This window comes from Haplochromis burtoni, unplaced genomic scaffold, assembly GCF_018398535.1.
Source record: "Haplochromis burtoni strain Fernald_Lab_line unplaced genomic scaffold, NCSU_Asbu1 Contig_2, whole genome shotgun sequence".
Lineage (NCBI taxonomy): Eukaryota > Metazoa > Chordata > Actinopteri > Cichliformes > Cichlidae > Haplochromis > Haplochromis burtoni.
Genome location: NW_024582363.1, coordinates 4,781,609 through 4,807,815, shown reverse-complemented (window position 1 = coordinate 4,807,815; position 26,207 = coordinate 4,781,609). Strand labels below are relative to the sequence as shown.

At 41.8% G+C, this 26,207-nt stretch overlaps 1 protein-coding gene across 2 annotated transcripts in view; it reads right to left on the bottom strand.

The window, feature by feature from the left end:
* The window catches only part of fto (FTO alpha-ketoglutarate dependent dioxygenase), a 113,421-nt gene that overhangs the window by 8,872 nt on the left and 78,342 nt on the right, over positions 1 to 26,207 (bottom strand). Inside the window, exon 9 of one of the 2 annotated variants that reach the window (XM_042218470.1) lies at positions 761 to 13,036. The exons of the other annotated variant lie outside the window; for it this stretch is intronic. Within the exon in view, the coding sequence (XP_042074404.1) occupies positions 12,949 to 13,036 (88 nt within the window). The 3' untranslated portion in view covers positions 761 to 12,948. Of the gene's footprint in view, positions 1 to 760; positions 13,037 to 26,207 lie in introns of those variants that run through there. 2 annotated transcript variants of the gene reach the window in all.

The following is a 26,207-nucleotide window of genomic DNA, read 5'->3' as shown; positions in this document are numbered from 1 at the left end:
ATCCCTCCCTACCCTGCACTGTATGCTCCCTCCCTCTTGGCCAAGTGTTAGTGCCTTGTGGGCATCATCTGAATGGTGCAATAAAGCTGATGATGAATGAGGCTTGCCTCAAAAGCAATACAACTGAGCCACTGGACAACACCTGACCCCAGTCATATGATAAGTTTGTTTCAGCCTAGGCACAATTCCCACCTGTCTTCAGGTGACAATGGCAGGGTCAACTTAGCAAAGCTAATTATAGTGTATTGTAACCTAAATTGCCTAGATACAAGTCATCCTTCTTTCTCTAGGGGATGTGTTGTTAAGTTTTGGAGTCTTTGTTTAAAGCACAACTGTGAGATAGAAGTTTTCAAACAGTTGCACAACAGATATTGGGTTTCATAAATGGGTATATTCCAGTTCTTTAAAAAAAGAAAGTGACTTTGCTATCCTCTTTAAACAAAGCATGGGAACAAACGACCAACTTTTCAAGCGCAGGAAACATATTTGGATAAATATTACATTTTGTTAAAACTGCATTTAAACTGTCACATCAATGTTGACACAGCTTGTCATAATGAGATCACATAATAGGCACAGCAAACCAGTGATCGTAAACACGCCCCACTGAAACAGTCATAAATCTTCAAACTCATAAACTAGTCTAGTCCAGGAATAGGCTATAATGTGACAATCATTGAAAAGTTCCTACAAAAACAAACAGCAAAGTGCTTGTTTTTAATGCTGTATGCATACAGCATTAAAAACAGGATTTTTTTTAATATTTGGTAAACATATCTGCCATTTTTGTGTAACCTTTAAAATGAACAAACAAAGGAGTAGCACAAAGTAGGAGATGATGCACACATTCCCATATGGGCATTACTCACTCTGTTTACAGTAGAGGAAGAACTAATTCCGAAAATGTCAGACTGGGTATACAGTAACTAATGAGCTACACTTTTCCAGATGCCTTTTCCCACAGTAAACAAGAAAGTATGAACAAAAAAAAATTCCAAAAGTTGGTAAAGTGTCTAATCCAACCATGAAAGAAACCTCTAGTATTTGCATCACAGTATGTGAGTGTGTGTGTGCATTCATGCATGCACATGTGTATACTGTGCATCCGTGCCAGAGGAGTGCTTTTCGCCAGGTGTTTGAACTTCTGCATCACCTGGTACTCCTGCTGCGTGAACACGAGTTTTGTTTCACCCTATTAAGTAAATAGTGTAATTAGAGGGACTCAGCATTTAAAACGTTGTGAACAGCCAGCAATTTGTTTGGAAGACCAGCCAGGCTAGGCCCTGAGGCACTGCACAGAACACGATGCAAAAGGTTCACACAGTGCAATACAATGGGGTGCATGTGTCTGGGTGGCACTATTCAAGTACCTGTCTATGTAGATAAGTTGATGCATGATGATGTGAATCACTCATTGAAATGTGTTCTGGGTGTTGAAAAAGAAGTGCTTTGTGGTCTAACAGGTACTTAATTATATTCTGTTTGTATTGACAATATCGGTACACAGTGTAATAACTACCACACTGGCAAAACTGAGGACTGTGTTTCATAGAACCTAACCCTTAGTCATACTTTTATTGGTGTGTGAAAAAAGAAATATGCATGTGATGTTCATTGTTCAAGCAGTTACAAAGAAAAAATAAGAGCTGAAGCCAATACAGGTTGGGCTATCTGCCACAAAGACATCAAAGGTGATGAGCAGACTTCTTCATAATAAAAGCACAGGGATTACGGCTAACATGGTAACAGAGATCAACTTTATTAGTTTCCCCTCTTAATGATTTTTTTCACTCCACAAACATCCCCACTGTGTACCACCTATCCCAGCGAGGATGCTTCATACTAAATTCTCTGCTGTCACAGCTGATCCAGGGTCAGCTGTGGGGTGTAAGAGAGGGATAACCTCTTTCTGAGCCCCACAGACACCCAGATGGCTGTTCGGAAGCTCTGATCCAGAAACTAGCTTACAGCTCAATCACTGTGGCCACATCTCCAAGTCCACAGTTTAACCCTCGCTGATGTCAGCCAAGGTCACAGATGCACACTTGAGAGGCAAAAAGAGCCAGGAGTGAAGTGCTGCCAGAGTCGAAGGAATTAGATCCAGGCTGAGTGGCCCTCATCTGGCTAAGCCTGGTAAGTACCAAGACTAACAGGCTGAGGCACGGTGCTTTGGGTTTGCAGACACACATACTCACACTCATGCTTCTAAGCTTGCGCACAAATGGACACACACATAAATAGGGAGGTAAATACACACTGACATAGTCACACACACACACACACACACACGGAAGGACTCAGAGGGCTACAGATGGTGTGCCCTGGGCATGGTGAGTGGGGCTCTGATTGAGCTAGTTTTAGATCCAGTGTGGAAGCTGCCACAGCACACAGAGCTCAGGGGTTGGAAAGGAAGACAAAGAACAGCGGAAGGAGTGAATGAGGGGAAGAGAAGAGAGGGTGGGGACTAACTCTTTTCCCCACATGGGGGCTACTAACATTTTTAGTACAACATCAACATGGCACTGTCCATCCGTGTCCTTGCCTTTGTGACCATGTGCTACCCCGTTTCTGCACCTAACGCCTACCAGTGCAAGCACACATGCCATAAACCCACAGAAACCAACATTCACGTATACACACATACACACGCACACGGAGCCAGCGGCCACTTCAGCTGTAATTCCGTCTGACTTCCGCTGTCTGACTGGCAGGAGACAGGGAGGGTGAGGACAACAAGCTGTGAATACGGGAAGAGACAGAAAATCATTGAGAACCTTGCCTTTATGAATCTTTGATGAGAAAGAGTGAGGGTTTGCGAGGGCTTTGCCTCTGGTTAAATCAGAGCATAGTGCGTGTGGTGTGTGTATGACTGCCAACAGAGGTTGAGATAAACAGGGCCTGGACTAGGCCCAGACAACTACAAACCCCACAGTCAGGAACATTTGTCCCTGCAATTAGTCCCTGTCCTCCCCATTCATGTTGCAGGTAAATGCTATTGATAAGTAGATAAAAAGTTGCAGCTATGAGTAGCTAAGAGCCTCATATAAAGTGGAAGGTTAAAACAGAGTTTTTTGAGTGCAGGTCAAAAGCATTCTCCATATTTCAATAAGTAGCATCTCTACAGTTTTACAGAAGATTAATATATCAATCAATTTCTATGCAGATGGTAGATATGATAACACTTTAAACAAAAGGGTCGAGCAGGGTGGCATGATTTTTAGCAGCAGTACTTGCCATGATCCTTTGACTGCATTTAATTGTCATATTAATTACACATTTTAGGTAGTGTTAGTATCAGTGACTGATGTAACTCTTTCTTTTTAATACCTTCCATGTTTTCTGTTTTGTTTTTGCTGCTTTTTAAGACGTACTGGAATTTTGGACACTTTGGGTTGTCATGTATAAAATGCTTCCAGTTTTGATTCAAACTATTATGAGTTTCAGTGCTTCTCCATTATCTTTTGTTGTGCGCATGAGTCAATCGGCATGCATTCTGTTTCAGTTGTTCCATAATTTCCTCAGGGATGAATAAAGTATTCTGATTCTGATTTAATAAGAGTCCAGTAAAAATTGGATCAAAGGTTAGTAAAATGCTTTATGGTTCTACTGGTCACATTATTATTTTATTATTTTAATTGGGTTCAAACTACAGCATCTGAGCTGTTACTTTTGGCAGCTTTTGTTATGTCTTGACAAATTGCTGCAATGCATCGGAGAGAAAAAGGCAGTACATTTCTAACTATGCCACTGCACCAGAAAATATCTTGTAGTCTAAAAATTTACCATTCAAAATTATTGATATCCTTCATGATGCCTGTTCCATTCAGTTAAATTTTGCATGCAACCCTCAGCTACTGACATTGCTGGTAACAGCCTCAATTTCTCATCCAAGAGAGAACCAGTTTACCACACACTAACAGTTCTGGCTCTCTGCCATGATAAATGACACGTAACTAAGAGCAAAAGAAAAACAAACAATATGACAAGCTGGTATTTTGTTGTCCTACACTGCAGTTTTCTGATTAACAATGATAAAGCATGTTGCAATGTCTTGTAAGGACATACTGGCTTACGATGCGTGGGAAGTTATGTTACACCCACACCCTTGTGGTATTCCTTTTCTTCACTGTTCTTTGTTTTACCTTCACACCTGTTCTGACTTCGGACACATGAAAAGCTGATGATGACTCAGAGGAGGTTGTTTTAATTAAAAATACAAGACATGCTACAACAGCCATCCCTCACATCTCAAACTGCTTTTTAATTGATGTCAAGCAGGTGCCAACTTTTTTTTCTCAACATGAGTTAGGTTATGTTACGAAACAAGCAGAGCGGCATAGTAGCTTTATCTCATCTGCCACCTGTGACAGCTCAGAATTCAGAGTCCTCTAGGAAGCTCGGCTCATGTTAATGTGTCATCGATGAAGCCTTTTGAAGACTTGATTCATCCATCTGTCAGTGAGCACTGAGGTGCTGCCGACTGACTTCCGATCACATAAGAACTTGGCAATGAGATGAACTGTCTTAGCCTGATCAAGAGTTGCCTTGGCTCCCATCTAAATCTGTCAGGTTCAAACCTTACACTTTGCTGCACATGTTGATCACATATACCAAAGTACAGGCACAATTTCAACTTACGGTTTGGACTAATCTACTTTAGGCTTGAATTAACACAGAATTTGTACTTTCTGGCATCCTGAAATGAAGGCGGATTGATTGACAGCTAAAGTCCCTTTTCTCACAGCTTGTAGACCTGCCACAGAATTGAACTCATGGCTTCCTATAGCTTCAGGATAAGACAATAGAGAAGTATGCTAGTTTAGGGTTGGGTCATTTATGGGGCAAGAGTGAGTCTCACAGTGCCCTGTGATGGCTTATACCTGCTTTATGCCATGGTTAAGTAGTGTTGGTAGAAAAAATAAGTCTAAAGGAACATCAGCTAACATCAAATGGAACCAGTCTCCAGGATTTGTTTGCAGCCAAAGGGAGGTGAAAAGAGCAATACTTAGTAGAGCAGCTAACCTGTGGTCTTATCTAGTGGACAAATCAATAGCAGTGTCTGAGAGCAAACCAGAGTGTGCTGTGAGGGAGCTAGAGGGGCTACCCCTGGCCTGATGCCCCCAAGGTCCCTCCAGGGGGGTACCTGCTTGTCTCTTCACCCTCCATCTCTTCCGCATCAGTGCTCACACCCTGTGACTACTTGATCACACAAAGAAATACGCAAAACAATGTATACTCTGAAACGGGCATCCAGTGACATATTATTGCACTCGCCATACTATGATAAACAGCAGGGAATCAACAATCTGTGTACAAGAGCATACAGAACCATATTCAAACATGTGCACACATGAGATTCAAGTGCACATGCTGTTTGTCCCCTGATAATCTATAGTACATGGACCTCAGCATTGATGAACTACAAATGGCTTTCCATTGCAGTGGTCTTTCACACAAGGGGGCAGAGGAAGCTGTTCCTAATGCACAACATAACGCCTACTCCCACCTGGCCAAAAGCCCCGGAGAACAGCCGTCCAGTACTGCAAGAACAGAATTCTTTAAAAACAGAGACCTTTCTCATCATTCCTCCTCCAGTTGCTGCTGCCTACTTACTTTCAATCACAGTTAACATCACAGAACATGAAGTGGAGGGATGGGAGGAGGCAAAACACAAGCCTGCTGCACAATGCACTTGTCTGGCAGCTGCTTGGTCTGACATTTGAGGCCATAGGGACCTTGTTGAAAGAGCAGATGCTCACTGATGTACAGGCACATGAACATGGCAACTACACAAGTGGCTCAAGCTGAAAAAAATCGGCACAAACATATGATAAAAAAAGTACAAGGAGGAAAGCTGAAGATGGCAGACTCACACAGAGATGGGTATAACAAGAGGGTAAAAACAAGATCACAAATACACAAGCGGGCAGTGCCATATATTTAGTTCCATTCAGTTAAATTTTGTATGGGTTTAATTACTGACTCTTGGATCTCTCTAAGCAGCAACTCTCTTTTTATTTATTGATTTTGCTTCTAATTCTTCGCCCATCCTTATCAAAAATTAAGCTGATGTGTTATATATACTGTGTTGGGTAGCAATAAGTGATTCAAATAGATAGAAAAAGACAGAATTAAGGGGTTATGGCTGGAAGAAAGGCAAGAAAAAAGTAGTTCATCAAGAGTTAGAAAAAAAAAGAAACAGTAAATAAGGAGCGAGGATAAGATGAGAAAGGGAAAAAACCCCAGATAGAAACAAAAGAAAGAAACACAACATACAGAATACAAAGTGAGAGAGGTGCAGAACAGGCAACATCATGGTGCATCTCCGGCACAGATAAATTAGTTTCCGCGGAGGACCGCAGGCAGCATTATGGAAATGGGTGGCTGGTAGCTTCTTTGGCTGACTGTAAACAGGATCTTGATAAGGCATATAGCCTCTGGTTAGGCCCCTGAAGTCTGGCATCATCATGGTGCTGTGTTGAGCTGCAATACTCCCACGGTCGTCCTCTTTCTATCTATCTGGTTCCTTTACCAACCTGCCCAAACTCCAATCGTGAGTAATTTATGAAGTGGGGTGGGGGCGGTTGCGGAAGCGATACACACACATCCTGACACGAAATACATGACATGTTCCACATGTCTTCCCACAAAACTACAAAGAGCTCTTTTGTCTCTACAAAGAAAAGAAACATTAAGAAGTAATTTAGAGTGCTTGCATCACTTTATGCACTGCTGTGAACCAGGTAATTAACAACAACCCAGGTTTAAAGGCTAAACTGGAATTACAGCATCCCTCTGTGCTGATGGATAGCTTGATTCCTAATGCAACTGTTCACTGAAATAATATGACATTACCTGGCAGAACTGTCCTTTGACTATGGCAGGGCACAATTGTGATACACTGCCAAGTGATTGGAAGAAATACAGGCCAAATGACATGACAGGAGTTAAGGGACTTTCAACTTAAGAGTCATAGTCAGACTGATTCTTTTTTTGCCAATTGGTATTTTCTCAGATTACTTAAATAGCGCTCAAAACCAACATACAACAAAAGTTTGTGAGAGTTATCATTAAAACATCCTTATCGTAAGTGTTGTTTGCACGGGTGTCAGACACAGATGCACAAGAGAGTCCCTACTTTCCTTTTCACAGTAGCTGGCACAAGTCTTTCTCTTTCCTCTCCCTAACAGCTGTAACTGGCACAATTAGGCCTGCATTGTCTCTTCCATTCTGCAAAACAAAAGTGTAGTGGCGCAATGCATGGTCTGACACAAAAGTAAACAACTTCATCTTGTGTCTGAAATATGTGTCACACTGATTGTGCAGAGCTGCCCATCGACACAGTCATGTTGGGTTGAAGGAGCATATCCTAATTAATGAGGGAGAGAAACAGAGAGAGAGAGAGAGTGAGAGTAAAAGGAAGAGAAACTCACTTCCACTGTTCTCCTTCAAACAAACACTTCCTATGGGACCCCATTGTTTGGACTGAGGCATCATGGGTAGCCTTATTTACAGATTTTAATTGCTCTGGTGATCTGTGGGTAAAACACCCTGTTGTAATCACCCCACAATAGAATTGTTACTCCTTCTGACAACTGTAATAAAATGCTCTACAGCGTCCAGGGGAAAACAAGGAGAAAGGAAACAGAGAAGGGCAGTGAAAGAGACACAGATGGAAGAAAAAAAAAGAAAGAAAGAAAAGAAAACTGGAAATATAGTGAAAAAATAAATTAGGAGAAAATATTCTGGATGCAAATTTTCTTAGCAAGAGGAACTAATCCGAGCAGGCGGGAAGCAGGGATGAGGATGGGACTGTTGTCCAAGGAAATGATTGCTCTCACACCTCAAAGTGACAACCATGAGAAGCTCACCATTCCTGGACCTCCGAAGCGGAACCACAGAGGAGACATCCGCGGCAACCATCACACAACACAAACACACACATACACACACCTATGCGCCGACAGATTTGGAAAGAGGAGGTAGGTCACCTACAGAAAGAGATTAGTGTCATCAGGCAGAGGTACGAACATGGGACCGTCAATGGCAGCTGTCCCTGATCCGGGTGGAGCTAGCACATCTAGCTCATATACTCTCTCATATATGCTCATACTCATGCAAGTGCCAGTAAAACACATTAGTTTTATTGTATAGAGTTAAAACAGAAGGATTTCCAAAATTTTAAATTGTTGAAAATATGAACAATCCTGAAATAAACAGTAGTAGTACTATAAATGTTCTACTGTTGTTGCAGCTTGTGTGCTCTCAACTGCAGTACCACAACTGCTATAGTTGTAGTAGCTATAGACGTTATATATTTTGCATAAATTACACTGGAGGTTTATTTTTTATTCGGTTATTATTATTCAGTTTATTATGTATTCAGCACTGAAAAATATAAATATTATACGCAGTTACAATGTAAGATGAAATCCATCACTGCATCTTCAGTACTTATTAGAAAGTGTAATCAACAAATTATATGAAACACACACCTATGCGCCGACAGATATATCTATCTATCTATATAGATATATATAGATATCTATATATCTATATCTATATATCTTTCTGTGATACCAATAGTATTGATCAGTTCAAATGATCATATGTCATATTGTATAGCCCATAAAAATATACTGACAGTCTATTGTGTTCATTTTTGCTCAAAAGAAGAGTAGCAATTCCTGTACTGTGAAAAAGCCTGTTTTACTTAAGTGAGTCAAAGCCTATCCTATTATTATGCCTGCTGATAAAGGTAATACAAACACCCAGTGCATCAAAGGTCCATGAAATATTAAACAGCCAATCAGCTGGCAATTATTCTCTTTAATCTCCTGGAGGCAGCCAATAGCAATGTGCCTCTGGTGGTGATGGCCTAGAAGGGAATCTTGCCTTCAGTTCTGCACATTTTTCAATCCTAACACTTTGCATTATGCTCAGCTCATGATAAAATAAAGTACAAGAAAACTTTTCTAGTTGTTTCACTTTTTCTTGCTTCCTTCAAGACATCGTGTTGTGTATTGATACTATTAATGCCAGATAAAGTGACTTTCTTTTGTTTCTCCTCAACTATATATCACTTAAACACATTTTAAATGGACATGAGAACACTGAGATTACATCATTCTTCAAAGGAACTAATCAATTGCTCATTTAAAGCTACAAGATGTGGTACCGTGGTGTTTATTGGAGGTAATGCTTATTGTATCGTCATCAGAGCTTAAGACTGCTGAGTAGGTGACACTGAGATCCAGGCATCAATGCCACTTTAACATTTCACCACAAAGTATTGATGTACCACAACAGATGCAGATCGATACTTAAAAGAAATCACTTAACAGATCATTCTGTGTTGTAAATGCAACATTAAATTTGAAAATGATGATCAGCCTGATGCTGTCAAAAATGATTCCATTAGTAGAAGTTCACTATTGTGGTTGCATAACCAAAATTCTACTGTCTGTGCTTCTTCAGCATGTCACCAGACATTTCTTGAAAACTTCAACTTTAAGTTGAACTAGAGGTGATCTAAAAAAGACCAGCAGTGGGGAAACTGTGGACCATCAGTCTCCTCGATCTGGTGTGTCTAATGCTCTGGCTGTTTCCAGCAGTTTCACTCCTGTCACTTGTGTCCTCACAAACACCGACTCCTTCCCCATTCCAATCAATAGGTTTGTGGAGACGCTCAATGCCACCGATTCTAGCCTGATCTTAATTAGAGAAAAGCATCAGATACAAACGACATCTCAAATCAATCAACAAGTAGAGGCTCGGGGAACTGGGGTCACATATAGAGATAACTTTTTGGTTCCTCGACAAGAATTTAAAAACCAAACTCCTAAATTTGAACTAAACAGCATTTAGCTCTCATATGGAATGTAAGCTGCCCCATGTCGGGGTTTTCACTGGATTGCAAATTAGTCAGAAACTTGCACAACATAATTACCAAACAGAGTTTCTAAACGTGCTGATGAAATATAGATGGGGAGAGATTCTGTTCAGTCCCTCTATGACTCCTCCACGCAACGTTCTTTCCTTTCCTCTTTATCTCCATTTTCCACTCCATCTCTTTCCTACTCTGATAGCAAATGGATGCATGGTGGCGTAAAAGCAGAAACAGGCTGACAGGCTCCTTAGCTGCATGGCTGGTTGTATAACTGGCAACACTGGTGAACACCTACACCCAAGGAGCCCATTAAAGACAAGGATATGTAATGTGGCTTCTAGGAAAACACACTTGTGCACTCACACACAGGCACAAACAGATACAGCTGTGTGCCAAATGTTAGTACGCACATGGTCATTTTACTGGCACGTGTACATATCACACAATACGTTGAAGGCACACGCATACACACACACACAAATACCACTAAGGGAGTCAATAGTGGTGATTTTCCTTGTCAGCTCCTCAGCAGGCACTGGTTTAAAGAGACATCAATCTGTGATGTCAGCACTTACCTAATGAACCCTCTCAGATCGATGGAAGCACTGGTCTGCTACACAGTCCGCCTTCACTGCCTGGCCTGTTTTTATGTATACTGTGACTCTTTTGGGATCCATGTTGGACTAGGCCAAAACATGTCCAGGTGTGTGTGTGTTTGTGTGTGTGACCGTGCGTGCATGATGTTGTATAACTGGAAAAAAAAGTCTTCTGATAAACCATTTATTCTTTGAGTGTATTTGCATTTTAAATTAAAAGTGCTTGTATATATCTATATTTGTTTGCAAATGTAAACCTTTGTAATAGCACAATTATTTGGGTATTTATTGCACTTTTACTCTTTGCATTTATGTCATCTATGTCCTATTCTTTGCTGAGGGATGTGTACGATTGTGTTTGAATGCAAATGCTCTAAGTTCAAGCACTTTCTTGTGTTTACGGAGCATATGTATGGTAAGCACTACAATCTTGCTTTTCAAGCATTGTCTCTCTGTATGTGCTGAACTGAATGTCTAAATACGTTTGATGACACTTAAGCAAGTGCATATATGTGAAGCCAAAAATTGATATAAAACCTCCCCAAAACAAAACAGATTGCTTTGTTTGATTGCATACATGTGCAGCACCTGCCTTTATCTGTTCAACAAACACGTTAGATACAGATCAGCACCTAGCCACCTCTGTTTCTGTAAACCTGTAGTTGTGTCTCCTTCTTTTCTTCAAAATGCATCAGTTTATAAGCCGAACAGCGATGGCAAGGGCTACGGAGGTGGCAGCAGCTTGAGATGCTGTACAATTAGATTAGTTCCATTTCCTTTGATCGCCCTCACCCCGTCCCATCTTGCATGTGACACTTCAAATGCAGGAGCCTTCCTGTGCCACTTAATTGACCAGAATAAACATATTATATTGTGATAAGTGTTGCGATTGTAACAAATTGTACGGCGTGACTGACACAAATCACGGCATTAGCCTTGCCTCTCTTATCGGCGGCCTCCTCGTGCTTTTTCAATAAACAATCTAGTAGACGGGAAAAAAGAGAGAAAGGCAGAGCAAGGGGGAGAGGGAGGGATTGATGGTGAGTGAGGCAAATGGGAGCACTGTGGCCATGATCTAACGTTTACCCACTTAACCATTCAAAAAGTCATCTTCTTCCATCAGCGCCTCACTCGGTGCTGCATGGGAAACATTATCTTTCCATAGGAGCTATCATTCACAGATGGCTTCCCTGTTCTCAGCAGCCTGCCACCATGCATTTCCAAGAGTGGCAATGTTGTGTGTGTGTGTGTGTGTGTGTGTGTGTGTGTGTGTGTGTGTGTGTGTGTGTGTGTGTGTTTTAGCGTATGTACTAGATGCCTACCGGTATAAGCTTGTGAATGGTGTAGTAAATTTCAAGAAGAAGAAAAACAAAAACAAAAAAAGGCTATGCAAGTCATTTTTTTGTATAGTCAGATTATTGTGTGTAACTATGAGCATAAAGGTTTGAAGGTACAGAGGAAAGAGGTGAACTGAGGGAGGCATGAGAGGGGGGGATGTGGGAAAGGCTGACGTGTTAATCAGTGAATCAGCATCCATCCACTAATGTGTGCCAGTGTAAATAAGGCCCTCATCTCCTTCCGTCACATAAGCTGGCTTTCCAGACCATTAGGCCCGAGCTGGCTGGCGGAGGCAGCCCGCCACTCGCTGGAGACTCATTTACGTGTCTATAGGCATCTGTGGCTGGTGATAGGGAACCCACGTGAAATTAATGGGACTATGGGTGCTGCCAGCCAGCCATCCAGCTCTCCCGCACCCATACGCGCACACACAGACATGAACCCACACACACGAAGTGGTTTTTATGCATGCTGGGTAAACTAACCTTTGCAGTAAAGATTCAGCAGCTTTATTAGTTTAGGAAATGGCTGTAATTAAGGATAATTCATAATGGCTGCTTCTCCCCTCTCCACGGTATTAAAAGGAGGTTGGCCTAATTTAGCTTGCTTGCATTGTATACTGGGGAAGTGGGTTTAGTGAAGAAATACATAGACACGGACAGCGGAATAAAAGGACACAAAAATCTCTGCAAGGCCCCAATATAATGCATTCAAGAATTCCCATTAAGACAGTAAAATACCCCAAACTCACACAATTCATGAGAGCATTAAAAACTGTACAGTTTCTGAATGACTGTTATCTGTGGGGTTATGGGGTCATAATCAAAGCGTAATATTTTACAACTAGAAAAAAGGGAATCGCTTTATGTTTAATAATCCATTAACAACAGCAACAGAAAGCAGACCTTTCGAAATAACAGATAACATGACAAAACTTCAGTATCTCTAAATCACAGCAACACAGGGCTCTCAAGACAAAAATGACGCACCAAGGTCTCAGTGCCTGGGAAGAGAAACATAGGGCTGGCCAGATCTCAGCTCCTGAGAAGAGATGTGCATCTGGGCTGAGCTCACCTCCTTTCCTCCACCCCCACAGGAGGTAAGGCACGAAACCAGAGGACAGGATCAATAAGCCCACAGATCCTGCCAGCTCCTCTCATCATTACTACCGATGAATAATAGAGGACAGTCCCAACCTCCTGAAGATTTGTTTCTGAATGTGCAAACAGAAAGAAACTCACATGAAAACTGATATGGAAAAGGGATAAACTAATGGAAAAATACAAATCAATCTGAGTTCAAGCTCCGTTGTCAAAACAGCTACTAAACAGCTTAATCCAACATGACAGATATAAGATGCTAGAGCGTTTAGTTTGACGTGCCCAACTCTCACAGAACACAAAGGAGGAAACTAGTCTCTGCACCCTATCTAAGAAACTGAAAAGAAAAGAGCAATTGGCAAAGTTCTGTAAGACAGAACACCACACTCTGATCACGCCTCAGCATACCTTTCACTTTTTGCCGTTTTAGTGCAGGGAAAAAGGAGCACTGAGACACTAACCACCAGCTTTAAAGTAAAAAAGGTAGCTGCTTAAAGCCAAATCAATTATGAAGTAGTAACCTGTCCAAAATGTGATTTCCACACTGTCCGCCGCATCTTTCACACTTTATCGATTACCTGAGCTTGTAACATTTTCTGTTAATTCTGTTCACTCACACAAAATCTATATGTGTGCATTTCAAAGAAGGCATCTGAGCCGAGCAGAGGCTGCCTCAGCTCTGCAGGCCAGACAATCACTGTCAATCTACCTAATGACCAAGTGTCTGCTGATGCATGCTAGTGAAGTGGGGAGAGTCTCTGGGTGCAACATGAAGCAGAATGTAGAGCATCCCCTCTTCTCAAAGTGTTGAAAGGGTATGTAAACCCTCCTGCTGGAGCTTCCCCAATGCTTCTCACTTTTCTCTGTAACTTTAGTTCGATCAAAGAGAATAGGACCCTTAAATAGAAGTAGTACAGATCAACTAGGGTTGAGGAAAGTCACATACGCAAGGATGCGAAGGGAAAGTTGAATACTAGAGTATTCTGTCAGAGTGCAATTCCCTGGCCAAGGAGTGTGTGTTTTAACAATGAATGGTGCAAGAAAACACTCCCTGAAGGTTGTTGTTAGTGAGGAAAGAGCAAAGGATGAGCAGAGTGCAAAAAGTTGCAGGACACCACAGCCTGATGTTCCTACTGTTAAACCCTGCCCCTCTTCATTTCTGCGAGCACTATCGCACTCTGTCCGGTACATCAGCCTGAGGATGTAAGAGATTGAATCAGACCTGCCGGTTTGCTGGCCATTTCAGCAGCAAAATAAATGACAAGGCAAGTGCTGGTGAAGAGGGAAAAGGGCAGCCCAGAGGTGTGACCCCACTGATGAGATGAGAGACAGTCCAGACCTGCCAGACGAACTATTAGAATGTGAGACAGAGATGGGAGATGGAGAGAAAGGTAGAGATAGTGGGAGCCTGGTGTCACTTTATCAAATTCTTCCCTGGCACATGGTAACACAGGTCAGGGGAAGAAAAGCATGGGGGCAGAGTGTAAAGCTGAGTGAAAACACAGTGCTGCTCTAATACCTTTCATAAAGAGAAAAGCCTCATCATCCGCCAGCCATGATTAAATATAACCTGAGTGCTGAAAAACTAACCCCCACTACCCTGCCCAGGCCTAAGTTTGTGCGTGTATTTGTGTGTTCATGTGTACACTTGTGGGGTGAGGAGGGTAAAAGCAATTTGTGGAGAACTTGTTGGGTGAGTGGAGTGTATGTTTTTGTGGCAGGGAGGGGGAAGTGGAGAGAGGAAGAAGATGCTTGATGTGCACCTTCTGGCCTGAGGCTCCCTGACACCGGCTAGGCAACGGTTGTGTTAGATTACTCGCCCACTGAAATTAATGCTGTCATCAGCAGCTGGAGTTAAAGTGAGATGATGGTGATTAAGCTACACAGTGGTACTGTGGCCACGTGTGGCAACTACAGATTAATGGCTTTCAGTATTCTCTTGAACCCACTGCTCTGAAGTCAGTACGGTGTCACAGCGGGCCTTTTTACTGTTTGTTTTTCCATCTAAGTTGTGATTTGTAATATGAGATGTTGTTTTCAGGAGAAATGGCACATCACACAGACTTTCAGTGGGTGTCACTGTTAAAGACTACTGTTTAACATCTAGGTTAAACCTGCACTAGGTTTCTTTGACTCTTACATACAGATAATGTGTAGAAAATGCTGTGTGTGAAAATAGCAAAAATGTAGGAATAAGGAGGCATCCAGCCAATTTTTACTAATGTTAGATAGCATTTGTTACCATGAGCAACACTAATACCATGACAGCCAAGTAAGGGTCTAACGACAAGAATGCTAATAGTGTTATTTCCATATGGATGGATTTGTTTGGTTATAAACTGAAAATCTTTTTGGAAAAAGGAATATTATATGGTTTCTTCGGTGCAAAGGTCAAATAGTTTGGTTATACGTACACAGGTATGCATTAGACTTAGCATAAAGTGGACAAGTGGCCGATATAAAGCCAGTGAGTTTAGTAAACTGTCCCAAAAATTTAAAGATAACACAATTGTTGGTGAAAAGAGAACGTGTGCATCCATCAAGCTTTGACAACCCCTTGACAACTGCCCCAGCACCTAATATATATTTTTGTCTGAGGCAGATGGAATTGCCTCATTAGGAATTCTTAAGCGCATCAAAAGAAGAGCTTAGAAATCCAAAAGAAAAAGATGACAACACCATTAGCACTCAGATATGATGAGCCAATATAGACTATAACCTTATTTTATATATGCCTACTGTATGTGGTCTTTGGCGATAGAGAAAAATTGGGCCATCAGTGTCACTCAGAGTCCCAGTGTGGAGCCTTGTTTTTGTGATCTAATAGAAGGTAATGATCCAGAGAGCAGAGCTAGGCTTCCTTTACCACAGAGCAGGCCTCCGGGGGCTACTCCACCCCTGACAGTGGCAGTGGTCGTGGCAGTGCAATAAGAATAAACACATGCAGGCGGGGAGTCTATTTGGCTGAGAGTGATGGCTAGCTTGTTGCTTATCCCAACCCAATAAATCTCCATACAGGGCCACGAGATGAGCACCGCTTATCTCATCAGCCTCGCGACTGATGCCTCCAACTGAGCACCGCCGCTCACACCCCTGATTTATCATGAACAGGGGAGGGTATAAGTTCCTCACCGCAGTAAAGCTAAAATAGAGGGAAGGAGGATGGAAGAGGATAAAGTGGGAGGGTGGGAGAAAATGAAATAAAAAGGGGGAGAAAAAAAAGACATATTGAAAAGCAGAGGGCACAGGCAAATAATGCAGAAATATAGAAAGCAAACAGAAAGGTTTTCAAGGGAAAACATGGAGGCTTTGGCGTGAGGCAACGCAATAAACTAAAAATAAAAACTCTCAAAACCTGAAGAGGAGGAGAGGGAAGCGTTGGGGTAAATGTCACCATCTCCATGTCAGGGAGTGGTGGTGAGGGGAATTGCACTTGACATGTGGATTCTTAGGGATTCAGCATATTTTTCAAGGCAGGGAAAGTACAGAGAGAGACACTGGGATGTTATATTTGAAGGGATCCAAATGCACCCTGTCTCTTAGCAAAACATGCCCTTTTCTTGACTGACACTGGTAAAACATCTTTTGCTCTGCTCTCAACGGCTGCTCATTATAAAAACAAACGTGTATAAAAGGAAGCTGGTTGTTGCATGTACTTGTTCAATGTATGCATTTAATAAATCTAATATAAATTAAAGTTTAGTTTGGAGGATTTTTGAATGGTTAATGACTTAAGAACATCTCTACCACAGATAAAGACCCTGCATCTTCCCTCAACCTCAAACATGACCTTTTTTTTTTACGACGAAACGTCAACACCAGGAATGCTTCTCTGCCCCTATCTGCACACCAGCTCCCCAAAATAATGAATTCTTGGCCCAGTAACATCCGCAAATTAACCCAATAAGAAGTGTTTGTAGCAGCAAGAGAGCTGAGGCCCAGAAAATGAAGAAACGGTTTCTATGGTTGAGCTGGCAGTGGTGCTGGGAGGTTGGTTTAGGGTGGGGGGACAATAAAGAAGAGCAAGAGGACCAAGAGATCTATGTCAGTATGACTGTCAATCATGAATGATGGACAGACAGCAAAAGTCGAAGACGGCGAGCCAGAGGGGCGGCCAGCCTATTGCCTTATCTCTCATTTTGCTTTGCTCGCTCCCTCTCTCTCCATCTTGTGGCCATGTGAATTAGTGTGGTGAGAGGAGAGAATGAAGAAGGTGGGAGGGGAGGATGGGGAGTGACGGGAAACAGACGGGCATAATATTCTCATCACTCTTCACTCTGCAGTTGTTGGTGAGGAGCGTGGCCCAGGGCACTCAGCGGCCCAGTCAGCCGCCTCACAGACCCTGCAAATATTCCTAAACCTCAATTTTTCATATTTCCCTGTATGCATAAGGAGATGAAAAATCATCCGATCATTTGTATTGTCTGACTGAGGTTATACACAAATATTAGTTTATCTACCGCACCTAAGATTGCCTCCCTAAGCAAGACGGATTGGTCTTTTGGAGAGGGCAATATTCCCCAGGAACATATTCAGTCCATCTTTTATGTGCTGCAATTCACAGAGCAGCAGGTATGAGTTCCATCTCTAGACAGGCTCGATAAAGCTAAACACCCAATAGAGACACTGCTTATTACACACAATACACTTTAATTGCCAGACAATTTTCAGCTGGGTGAAATTTATAGTTTTCAAAACTGATCTCATGCAAAAAGTCTTGACACCTAATATTCATATTCTCTGCACATTTACTGAACACTTAGCTAAAATGAATATTAAAGCAAGCAAGCAAAGGAATCAATTTGACTTGAGAGGAGGGGGAAAGAGGAAAAAACAGAAAGAAAACTCTTCAAATCACGGTCTCAATTGATTTCCGTTACCTCTTCTGTGAACTACCAAGTGTCTGGTCCTCTGCTCCAAGGGAGTGAGAAAGAGAGAAAGTGAGAAAAATGAGGGAAGGAGGAGGTGTGAAGAGGAGTTCTGGGTCAGAAATCACTGGGTGATTATTCACCACTCAGCCATGTGTAAAACTCATTAGACAATGCGTAATGCCTTTAATCAAATCAATGGCACAAGTAACTCCAAACTGATAGCTCCCATCAAAACTTACAAAAAGCATGGCAAATTTCTCATTTACTGATAAAAATAAGTGAAGACTGAGGAATTATCCCCAAAATGGACCTAATTGTTCTCTGCCTTTAAATCAATACTGTGGCGGGAAATAAATAAAGAAAAAGATAAATTAGAAAAGTAAAACGTGAGAGCAAAGAATGAGTGAACAAATTTCTTCTTTGAGAGAAAAATCTTTTCCGGTCACTAGCATGAGATAACAGCTCAGTTAAAGGTAAGAGAATGGATACAGCTGTTAAAGGAAAAAAAGTAGCAAAGTGAAAAATAATAGCCAACTGTCTTTAATGCTAAAAAAAACAAAACAGAATAAACGAAATATTGTACAATGTAAATGTACACTGGAGACCAGCAAGACCAACTATTTTCACCTTCTGCTTTTCCTCCTTCTCTCCAGTGAGCTTTGCGTTAGTGACAGACTAGAAAGCGGTGGGGCAGGGGTGCTGTGGGTAATTAGGCGGGTGGAGGTACAGATGTTGAGCTGTGGAGGACCCTTACCGGGACACTGAGAAGCACTGGAGCACAAATAACCCTGCATCTGCCTCTCCCTGCCAGCTCTAAGTACCTTTCTTTGTTAGGGTATGGGTCTTCATTTTTTACTGTTGACAGGCAGTGTTATTTTAGTTATTTGGTGGCATCTGGTTAGGTTGGGTGTGAGAGAAAGGGAGCATTAAAAAAAAAGAAAACTGCTAACACACACATACACAGGCCGCACTTTAATTAATTGCGGGGAGATTACATGGTCTTCCAACCGTGTAGTTTGTCATCAGAGCCCATTACACACTTCTATTAGATGTTTCTTCACAGTGTCAAGTGTAATTTGAAGGAGAGTCTTGGTGGAGGATCTCTAAGTACAGTGAGTGGCCTAATCAGGGTGACTTAGGTTCATTTCAACTGAGGCAAAAATAAATTCTGCCACACCTCAATTAGCAGAAAGCAATGTGTAAACAAATTAGTCTTATTGGAGCGATGCCTATTTCATGGTGTGTCACTCACTCATGCTAGTGACATGGGGCTGTAGTTGTTTCTAGGCCTCGTGCTGGTCTGCCTCTGTGGCCCTAGTCCCATTGCTCTTCATTTCAGTGGGAGAAGCTTTATTTTCATTGCCAAGCAATGAAGTGTCTTTGTATGACTGCAGAGCACAGCACAATCAATCTTACACCAGTGGAGTTAACAGGACAGAAACCAATGCAGCCGTTACTCGGCACAGAACATTACCAGTGTATGGACTCATTATTCATCAGAGGCTCCATTAGACACTGCTCACTATGCCCGCCACACTGGATATGAGACAGACAGACAGCAAGTCAGTGCTGCGTCACACACAATACTGGTCACAGTGAAACAACACAAGATGCTATTGTATAGGCTGCAGCTGCTCTAAGAAAACCTCACAATTCATACATTTGTTTCATGGTTAAACTGAGCGTCTCTGCAATCCTCAACAAATTCAAAGCACGGTTTTAAGAGACCCGTAGTTAGTTTAATCACATAATCGATGCACTAGCTATTATGCTTTTCAGTCATTTAATGTGGTTTCTGGTTTTTCCAAAATCCCTCAGAATACTGTCACCATTTTGCAAGCACATTCCTGTATCCCATTCCATGTACCCATATTATAATATGTGTGACAGACTGTGTGCCTTCCTGGACTGCCACCACAGTTGGTAAAGTAACTAATGACACAGCAGTTAATGGTCAACATTAGGGAAGAAGAAATAATAGACTATAATCCATACATCAGCCTCATAACGCCAGCTCTAATTGGCCACACATACTGTGTAAACTGGGAGAAATGCATACTACTTCAATCGCAGCATCACATTCAAGATTTTACAACATCAGACAGCCGTTAAAAGTGGTGAGGAGCCAGACAGGGAGTGCTTGCCGCTGAGTAGTACCAAGGAGGCAGCGCACGAGCCTGTCTGCTTTTTCCTTTTTCTCGCTGTCACTGCCGTAGCCGTAACCATCCCCTGCCATCACTGCCAGTGGGGCCCAGGACAGCTGCTCACCAGAACAAACCCAACACGCACACAGCCCGACTACAACTGCAGCCAGGCACTGGGACCCCAGGTAATTGGGCCTTCTCCCTCTAGCAGCCTACAACAAGCAATGGCACATTCCTGTCTTGCCACAATGGCAGTTAAAAAAAAAAATGGCATAATAAAAGACAGCACAAACAAACATCCCAGAAGACCTCAGCTCCAACATTCAGATGGTTGCATACACACAGGCGATAAACAGCAGCCTGAGCAAAGACGACTAGAACATGGTCAAAAAAAAAACAAAAAACAGGAAGTACTTTTGCAAACAGGAAGTCACACTGGCCCTCTAATCTAGATCTTCTAGTTCAATCATGTTTGGGAAAAGTAAAAAGAAAAGATAATGAGAACAACAAAGACATAGGTATGGATGTTTACAAGTGTCTGCCTTCAATTTGAGAGGGAACTGAAATGGAAATTGAGGACAAACAATCAATGCCTCATTATAATCTCACAACATGTACGCAGGCTTGTTTTTATATCCCTGTCAGTTTATTGTGGGAGACTAATTTTGGCTTGTGTTTGTTATGCTACCGCTATTACGAGCTGATGTGTCCTCATTCTTAATTTCTGTCCCAGTTACTTTTTTTTTTCTTTCGCGTTCTTGTTTATCTTCTGCTCAAATGTTTCCCATTGTACTTTGAGTCTACTTTGTATCTTCAGCTGGATCCATGTGAATCCCCCAACAGTGAAATAGTTAACCGAATGGCATACCAGTCTCATGCTTTATCTGCAGCATTATCTTTTTATTCTCATTTTCTTCCCAGAGCAGGGGGAGTGTTGATGTCTGCTAACTCCACTCCTACCCTCAGTCAAACCTGCAATTACTGCAATGTCTATCTCTACCTTAAACATTGCTTAACAAGAAAAATATGCCAATATGCCGCAAACGCTTTCATTTGGACTTCCAAATTAAACAAGCTGTTTGCAGCTGTGCTGTAAATCATCCTGAGGAATTTTCAACTGAGTGCATACAAAAAGAGCACCTCACTTACACTCCCTCAATAACAGACCACTTATAATTTGCAACATTTCAAACATATTTATTATTTATATCAGCACAGTCTATTGTCGCATTGGCCTTTTGTGGCCTCAGGGTTAAGCACATATCTAATTAGTGTGTCATGTCAGAGATTTTTCACAAAGCTGTAACATTGCTATGTATTCACAAAGAAGAAGAACCACTTCCTCGACACATGAAGACATGAACAAATAGTACAGTCGCTAATCTGCAGGGGAATTCCACTGTTAAGCGTCTGACAGTCTCTCAGTGACATTGTACATTCACTTTAATAATGGTTTATGTACGTAAATGTGCATTTTTAGGTGTGCGCGCATTACAGTGCCACTTTAAGGTTTTTAAATTTATCAGACAAGTTTTTCTGACTGTAGCAAAGTACATACTGTAAAATCAACAAAGGAGAGGCTGTTACTGCAGATAGAGGAATCCTTCTTATTCTAATTACGCTTAGACAACGTGTTGAGCAAATTCCCAAAGTGTACTAAGCAATAAATTGAGCTGTCAAAAGTCAAATCACGTGGCTGCATTTTTGTGCAATGCCAATCTTCCAACATAGGCTTTAGAAAAGTCACATATAAAAAAAATAAAACAACATTGACCGGAAGCAGCCTGAGCACAGTTGGTACTCTGTGCTGGTTAATGCTGAAAATTGCAACTAGATTCCAAATGTACATTTTCCATGTTTGGTGGGTTGGCTTTTGGTGCATTCTAAGTCATGTTCTCATGACCACTAGCACTTGAATGCAGGACTGGGTCCTAAATAGGGTTTAAAACTTGGCTCGTTGTCCCCCCTGAGGCTGCTGTCAGTATATGACGGATCAGGCACACCTGATGGCTCTATCTCTAACAAGGATTTTTGAATCCTCATCAGAGCACTTATTGAATCATGATTAATTCCCTCCAACACTGCTGACAGAAAAGGTTCTTCATCTGTCGCTGTTCACTTGCCTGGCTGGGCCTCGAGCAAAAACAGACAGGCGGAGATGGAGCATTACAGACAAAGAGAAAAAGAAGGTGTAATGCAGTTTAGCTGCTGGTAAAACAAACAATATTGAGAGTAGTGTACTGTAAAGGAAGAAGAACAAAGAGTTTGATTGATCTATTGGCAAACCTTTCATTTAACAAAGGGAGTACTGTGAGACCAGCAGCTGAGAGTGAAAGACGCAGTGCAAGAAAGAAGGAATGATGGAGCGGTAAAGAAGAATGACAAGAACAGCGTAGGAGGCCAAATAAAGAAAATGGCTGGCAAACAACAAAGGGATTACTGGAGAGACATGATGAGACAGGGAGATGTTTGTTATGTGGTAAGTGAGAGAGACAAAGACGATCATCTTCTGACACCTTTACACTTTAATTGACAAAACAAGAAATTAGTGATGGCTCTTTTTGCTCTCTTTTGACAAAGATGGGGCAGACAATAAACAGTCACAGATGAAAACACACACATTATGAGGAAGATGTGTGGGGGTGGAAAGTGGAAAACCTCTTTCTCAAGATTTATTTGTCACATGCAGTCCAGTCATTGCATGGCCATTGTAAAAAAAAAAAAAATGTAACTCCCTGCTTGCTCGGCAAAACCTGGCAAACTGTCGAAACCATAAATGTAATTCCATGCATTCATTATGTGTTATGGTGAAAAACCTACTAGTCCTCTTAGTTAGCATGTATAAGTATCAAACTATCAAAATCCCTTACTAGTAGTATATTAGTGGTTATAAGAGATTGTTGTTTACAAACGGCTTCCTGGTAGTGACATGGCCAGTTGTGTTGGATTAAAAAAAGGAAGGACTGGAGTATCCGGTACCTTGGTGCTTAGTCTCCAAGGTTGAAACAGAGTAAAGCTAAATCAATGCTAGCTGCTCTACCCCTGTCATCATTGATATCATAAGAAAGTGCTAATTAACTTACTGCAACCTCTGGAACAGCTCTGACCAGAGGGCTAATGTAGCCTAATCGCGTGTGGGGCCCTGTGCTTACTTCCCTAGGACCTTCTCCCTTCCCAGTCAGAGTTAATCGATTGTAAACTACAGCTGAGGTCACGGCAGCCCACAACTTCCCCTGCTGACCCTTCCACACCCCCGGGCAGGACCTTAATGGAGCCATGCTTCCCAGAAATCAATACTGAAACAGGGCATAGATCACAATACGTGCCCCCCTCCTGATGAATTCTGACAACAGGGCTGAGTTTTGGATGTCTAAATACAAGATGCAGTTACTAGAATTTTGATGTGTCAAATTTTCCATCCTCAAAAAGACTTTCCAGAAAAAGATAAATGGAACTGCAGCAAAGATGAAAAGCAAAAAATTAGATGACACATTTTCTCCTCTGATTTGATTTGCTTTGTTTTTGAATCTAGCTGCTTCCTCCAACTCGTGTCCTGGTATGGCACATGAAGAAGAACACGTCTGCTACAGGGCGATCTGGTCTATCGAGACTTCTAAGCTCATACGCTGAGTGGGGAACGACTTAAACGACAACAGCAGTAATAACCAATAAGGCAACCACATTAATTCCTCCTCACCTTGGGAGGACCTGTTTGAGTGGTTGTGTCCCGTTAAGATTAATTCCCGCCTAATACTAATTGGTCCTTCGACTGGGAGGGCCCTGGGGGAACGGCTCCCTTTGGTCCACTCTCACTGGGGCTTGCCACCATTGGAGGGGTGCTGATGAGCTGGCGTTTTTATCAGCTGCAACATTCCGCCAGAGCCCCCCCAGGGCTCTGCACAAGCTATAATTAAGTCTCGCACAATCCATAATTGCTGTGTTTACAATTACTGTCGAAGAAGAACACAGACATGAAGAAGACAGGAGAGAGAGTGCACAAGGAAATGGAATAAAAGAGGGGGACAGGATGAAACTGAGAAAACAACTAGCTCTGCCCTACATAAAAAGGTGAAAAATTCATATTAAAATTTCTTCTTCTACTGCCCGATCTCACTTCACTTTGCCTTAATAAGCTCTCTGGGCTGTTTGGCAGTGGTAAAGCCCATCACTTATTTATTTTTCCCAGATAGCCCTATTAATTTTCCCCAGGCCTGGAGTGCTCCAGTAGACAGTGATGTGGACTGGATCTGCCGTCCCTTGGGTGCTCCTCGAGGAAGAGCCGTAAATGACCCAAATAAAGGGTACTTTTGAAGGCTGCGTAGAGGCGCCGGCACCATTAAAACTAAATGAAGTGTTTATTAGCCGTGCCGACAGCACTCTAAACACTGCCAGATCAAGGGCAGTTACAGTTAATGTGTCTCTCCAAAGCATTCGCGGTTTGTTTAGCCTCGCCAGTGGGCCTGAAAGAACCAAAGGACAGACTTTTTCATGCTATTTTTCATGCATTTGGCTCGTCCACTCTCCCTCATCCTCATACCTGGTCTTCCCCCCCCCATCTGTTTTTCTACCTGTTATTTTTGTGCACACAAACCATGCAAAATCTTCACCACCAAGCTCTCTTTTCTGTCTTTCTGGAAGAAGAAAGCCTGTATATTGTGGTTTCTCCTTGGATCTGGAACACACACTAGGAGGTTTGTATAACAGAGGTGTGACAGTAGCAAAGCACACACACACACATAAACTAAAATGTGTATTTCGGTGGAAAAGAGGCCCATTACACACTGTGTACCGATACTGTCTGGCTGGACAGGAGGCTCTATGATGGGGGAGCAAAATCTGCTTTTATGGCTCCGATTGCTCGGCATCCTGAAATTCCCCTTAAAAGTTTCCCTTCCCTCTAATTACATTCTATGTTTCATTTCAGCTTTTAGACAAACTGCCAAAGAAGCTTTTGGACAAGGCAGAAAAAAAATAGCCTCAACTTCACTTTGTTATTTTTTTACAAGATTTAAGTCTGTAATGAAAAAAACCTGCTGAAATTCTATAAAATGGGGAATAAACTCTCCATTTATCTTACTTATGTTTTCTCACTAATAGGCAGAGTTATTACGAATATGACTTACAACAGTCATTTACATTTAAAGATATACATTTCATAGCAAATACTGTACCTAAAACGCTTCTGTGGCAGTTCTGATGATGCCTCGAAATCCTTTGGTGAGTAGTATTTTCTCATTAACTCATATTTAACATTTTAATGTGATATCTTTCCCCCAAGTTCTCATATAGTTTCCTCCACAATAATACCATGTGTGAGAGAGAATAATGACACTCATTTAGAGCTGAATTAAAAGTTCAAACAATGAAGGCTGTGAAAACTTTCATATACCTCAAAACACATTTTTTTCTACCACACAGATCTCTAATTATTTTTCATAACCTCAAGCAGTGTACAGTAATATCACAGCGCCCTGTTCTAACTTGCCTGTCTATGGCTGACACCGTTTAAAGCAACCTCCACCCTTTTGCCCCCTCTTCTCCTTAACACTTCACTTCTCTTCCTGAAAATAAGTTGGAGACCCAACAACAGTCTCAAATGAAGTTCTTCACCAAATTGTGGGGTTTCACATGAAGATTGATGTTGGACACAGTACAGTTCTGAAGTCAAAGGCTGCAATTACAATCCAGAGTGATTATCCTTGGCCATTAATAGCAGCAGATAGCATGTCACAATCAGGGATGTGCATAATTAATCAGTGGTTACTCTTTGCATCCCCCCCCCCTCTCTCTCCTCTTACCCCTTTTCCTCTGGGCTATTTTCAATGTAAAACAGGGTTACAGACAATTCCCAGCAGTGCAAGTAAATGCACCGCCCAAAGCTTACAAGACGATGTGCGTCCTCCTATTGACAAAACATCACTGACTAGTAATGAACACACTGAGGGATCTAACTAATTCTCCATTCCTTCATTTATCATCTCTACACATTATCGCAAACACACACCTTCGCCAAGGTCAGTTAACAACAAAAAACACACTCATTTCCACTTGAGAACAGTTTTTAAAACAATATAATTTATGTTCTTTTCTTTTGATAATGTTACTGAACTCTTTTTAATAAGAACAGCCTGATTTTGTAATGCAGCAATATTTTTCTCGCTTTCTTTTTGGTGTCAAAATAAAGCCCTTCAGGCGAGGCAAAACACAGGGAAGAATTTCACACAAATTCGACTCCTTTTAATATATATATATATATATATATATATATA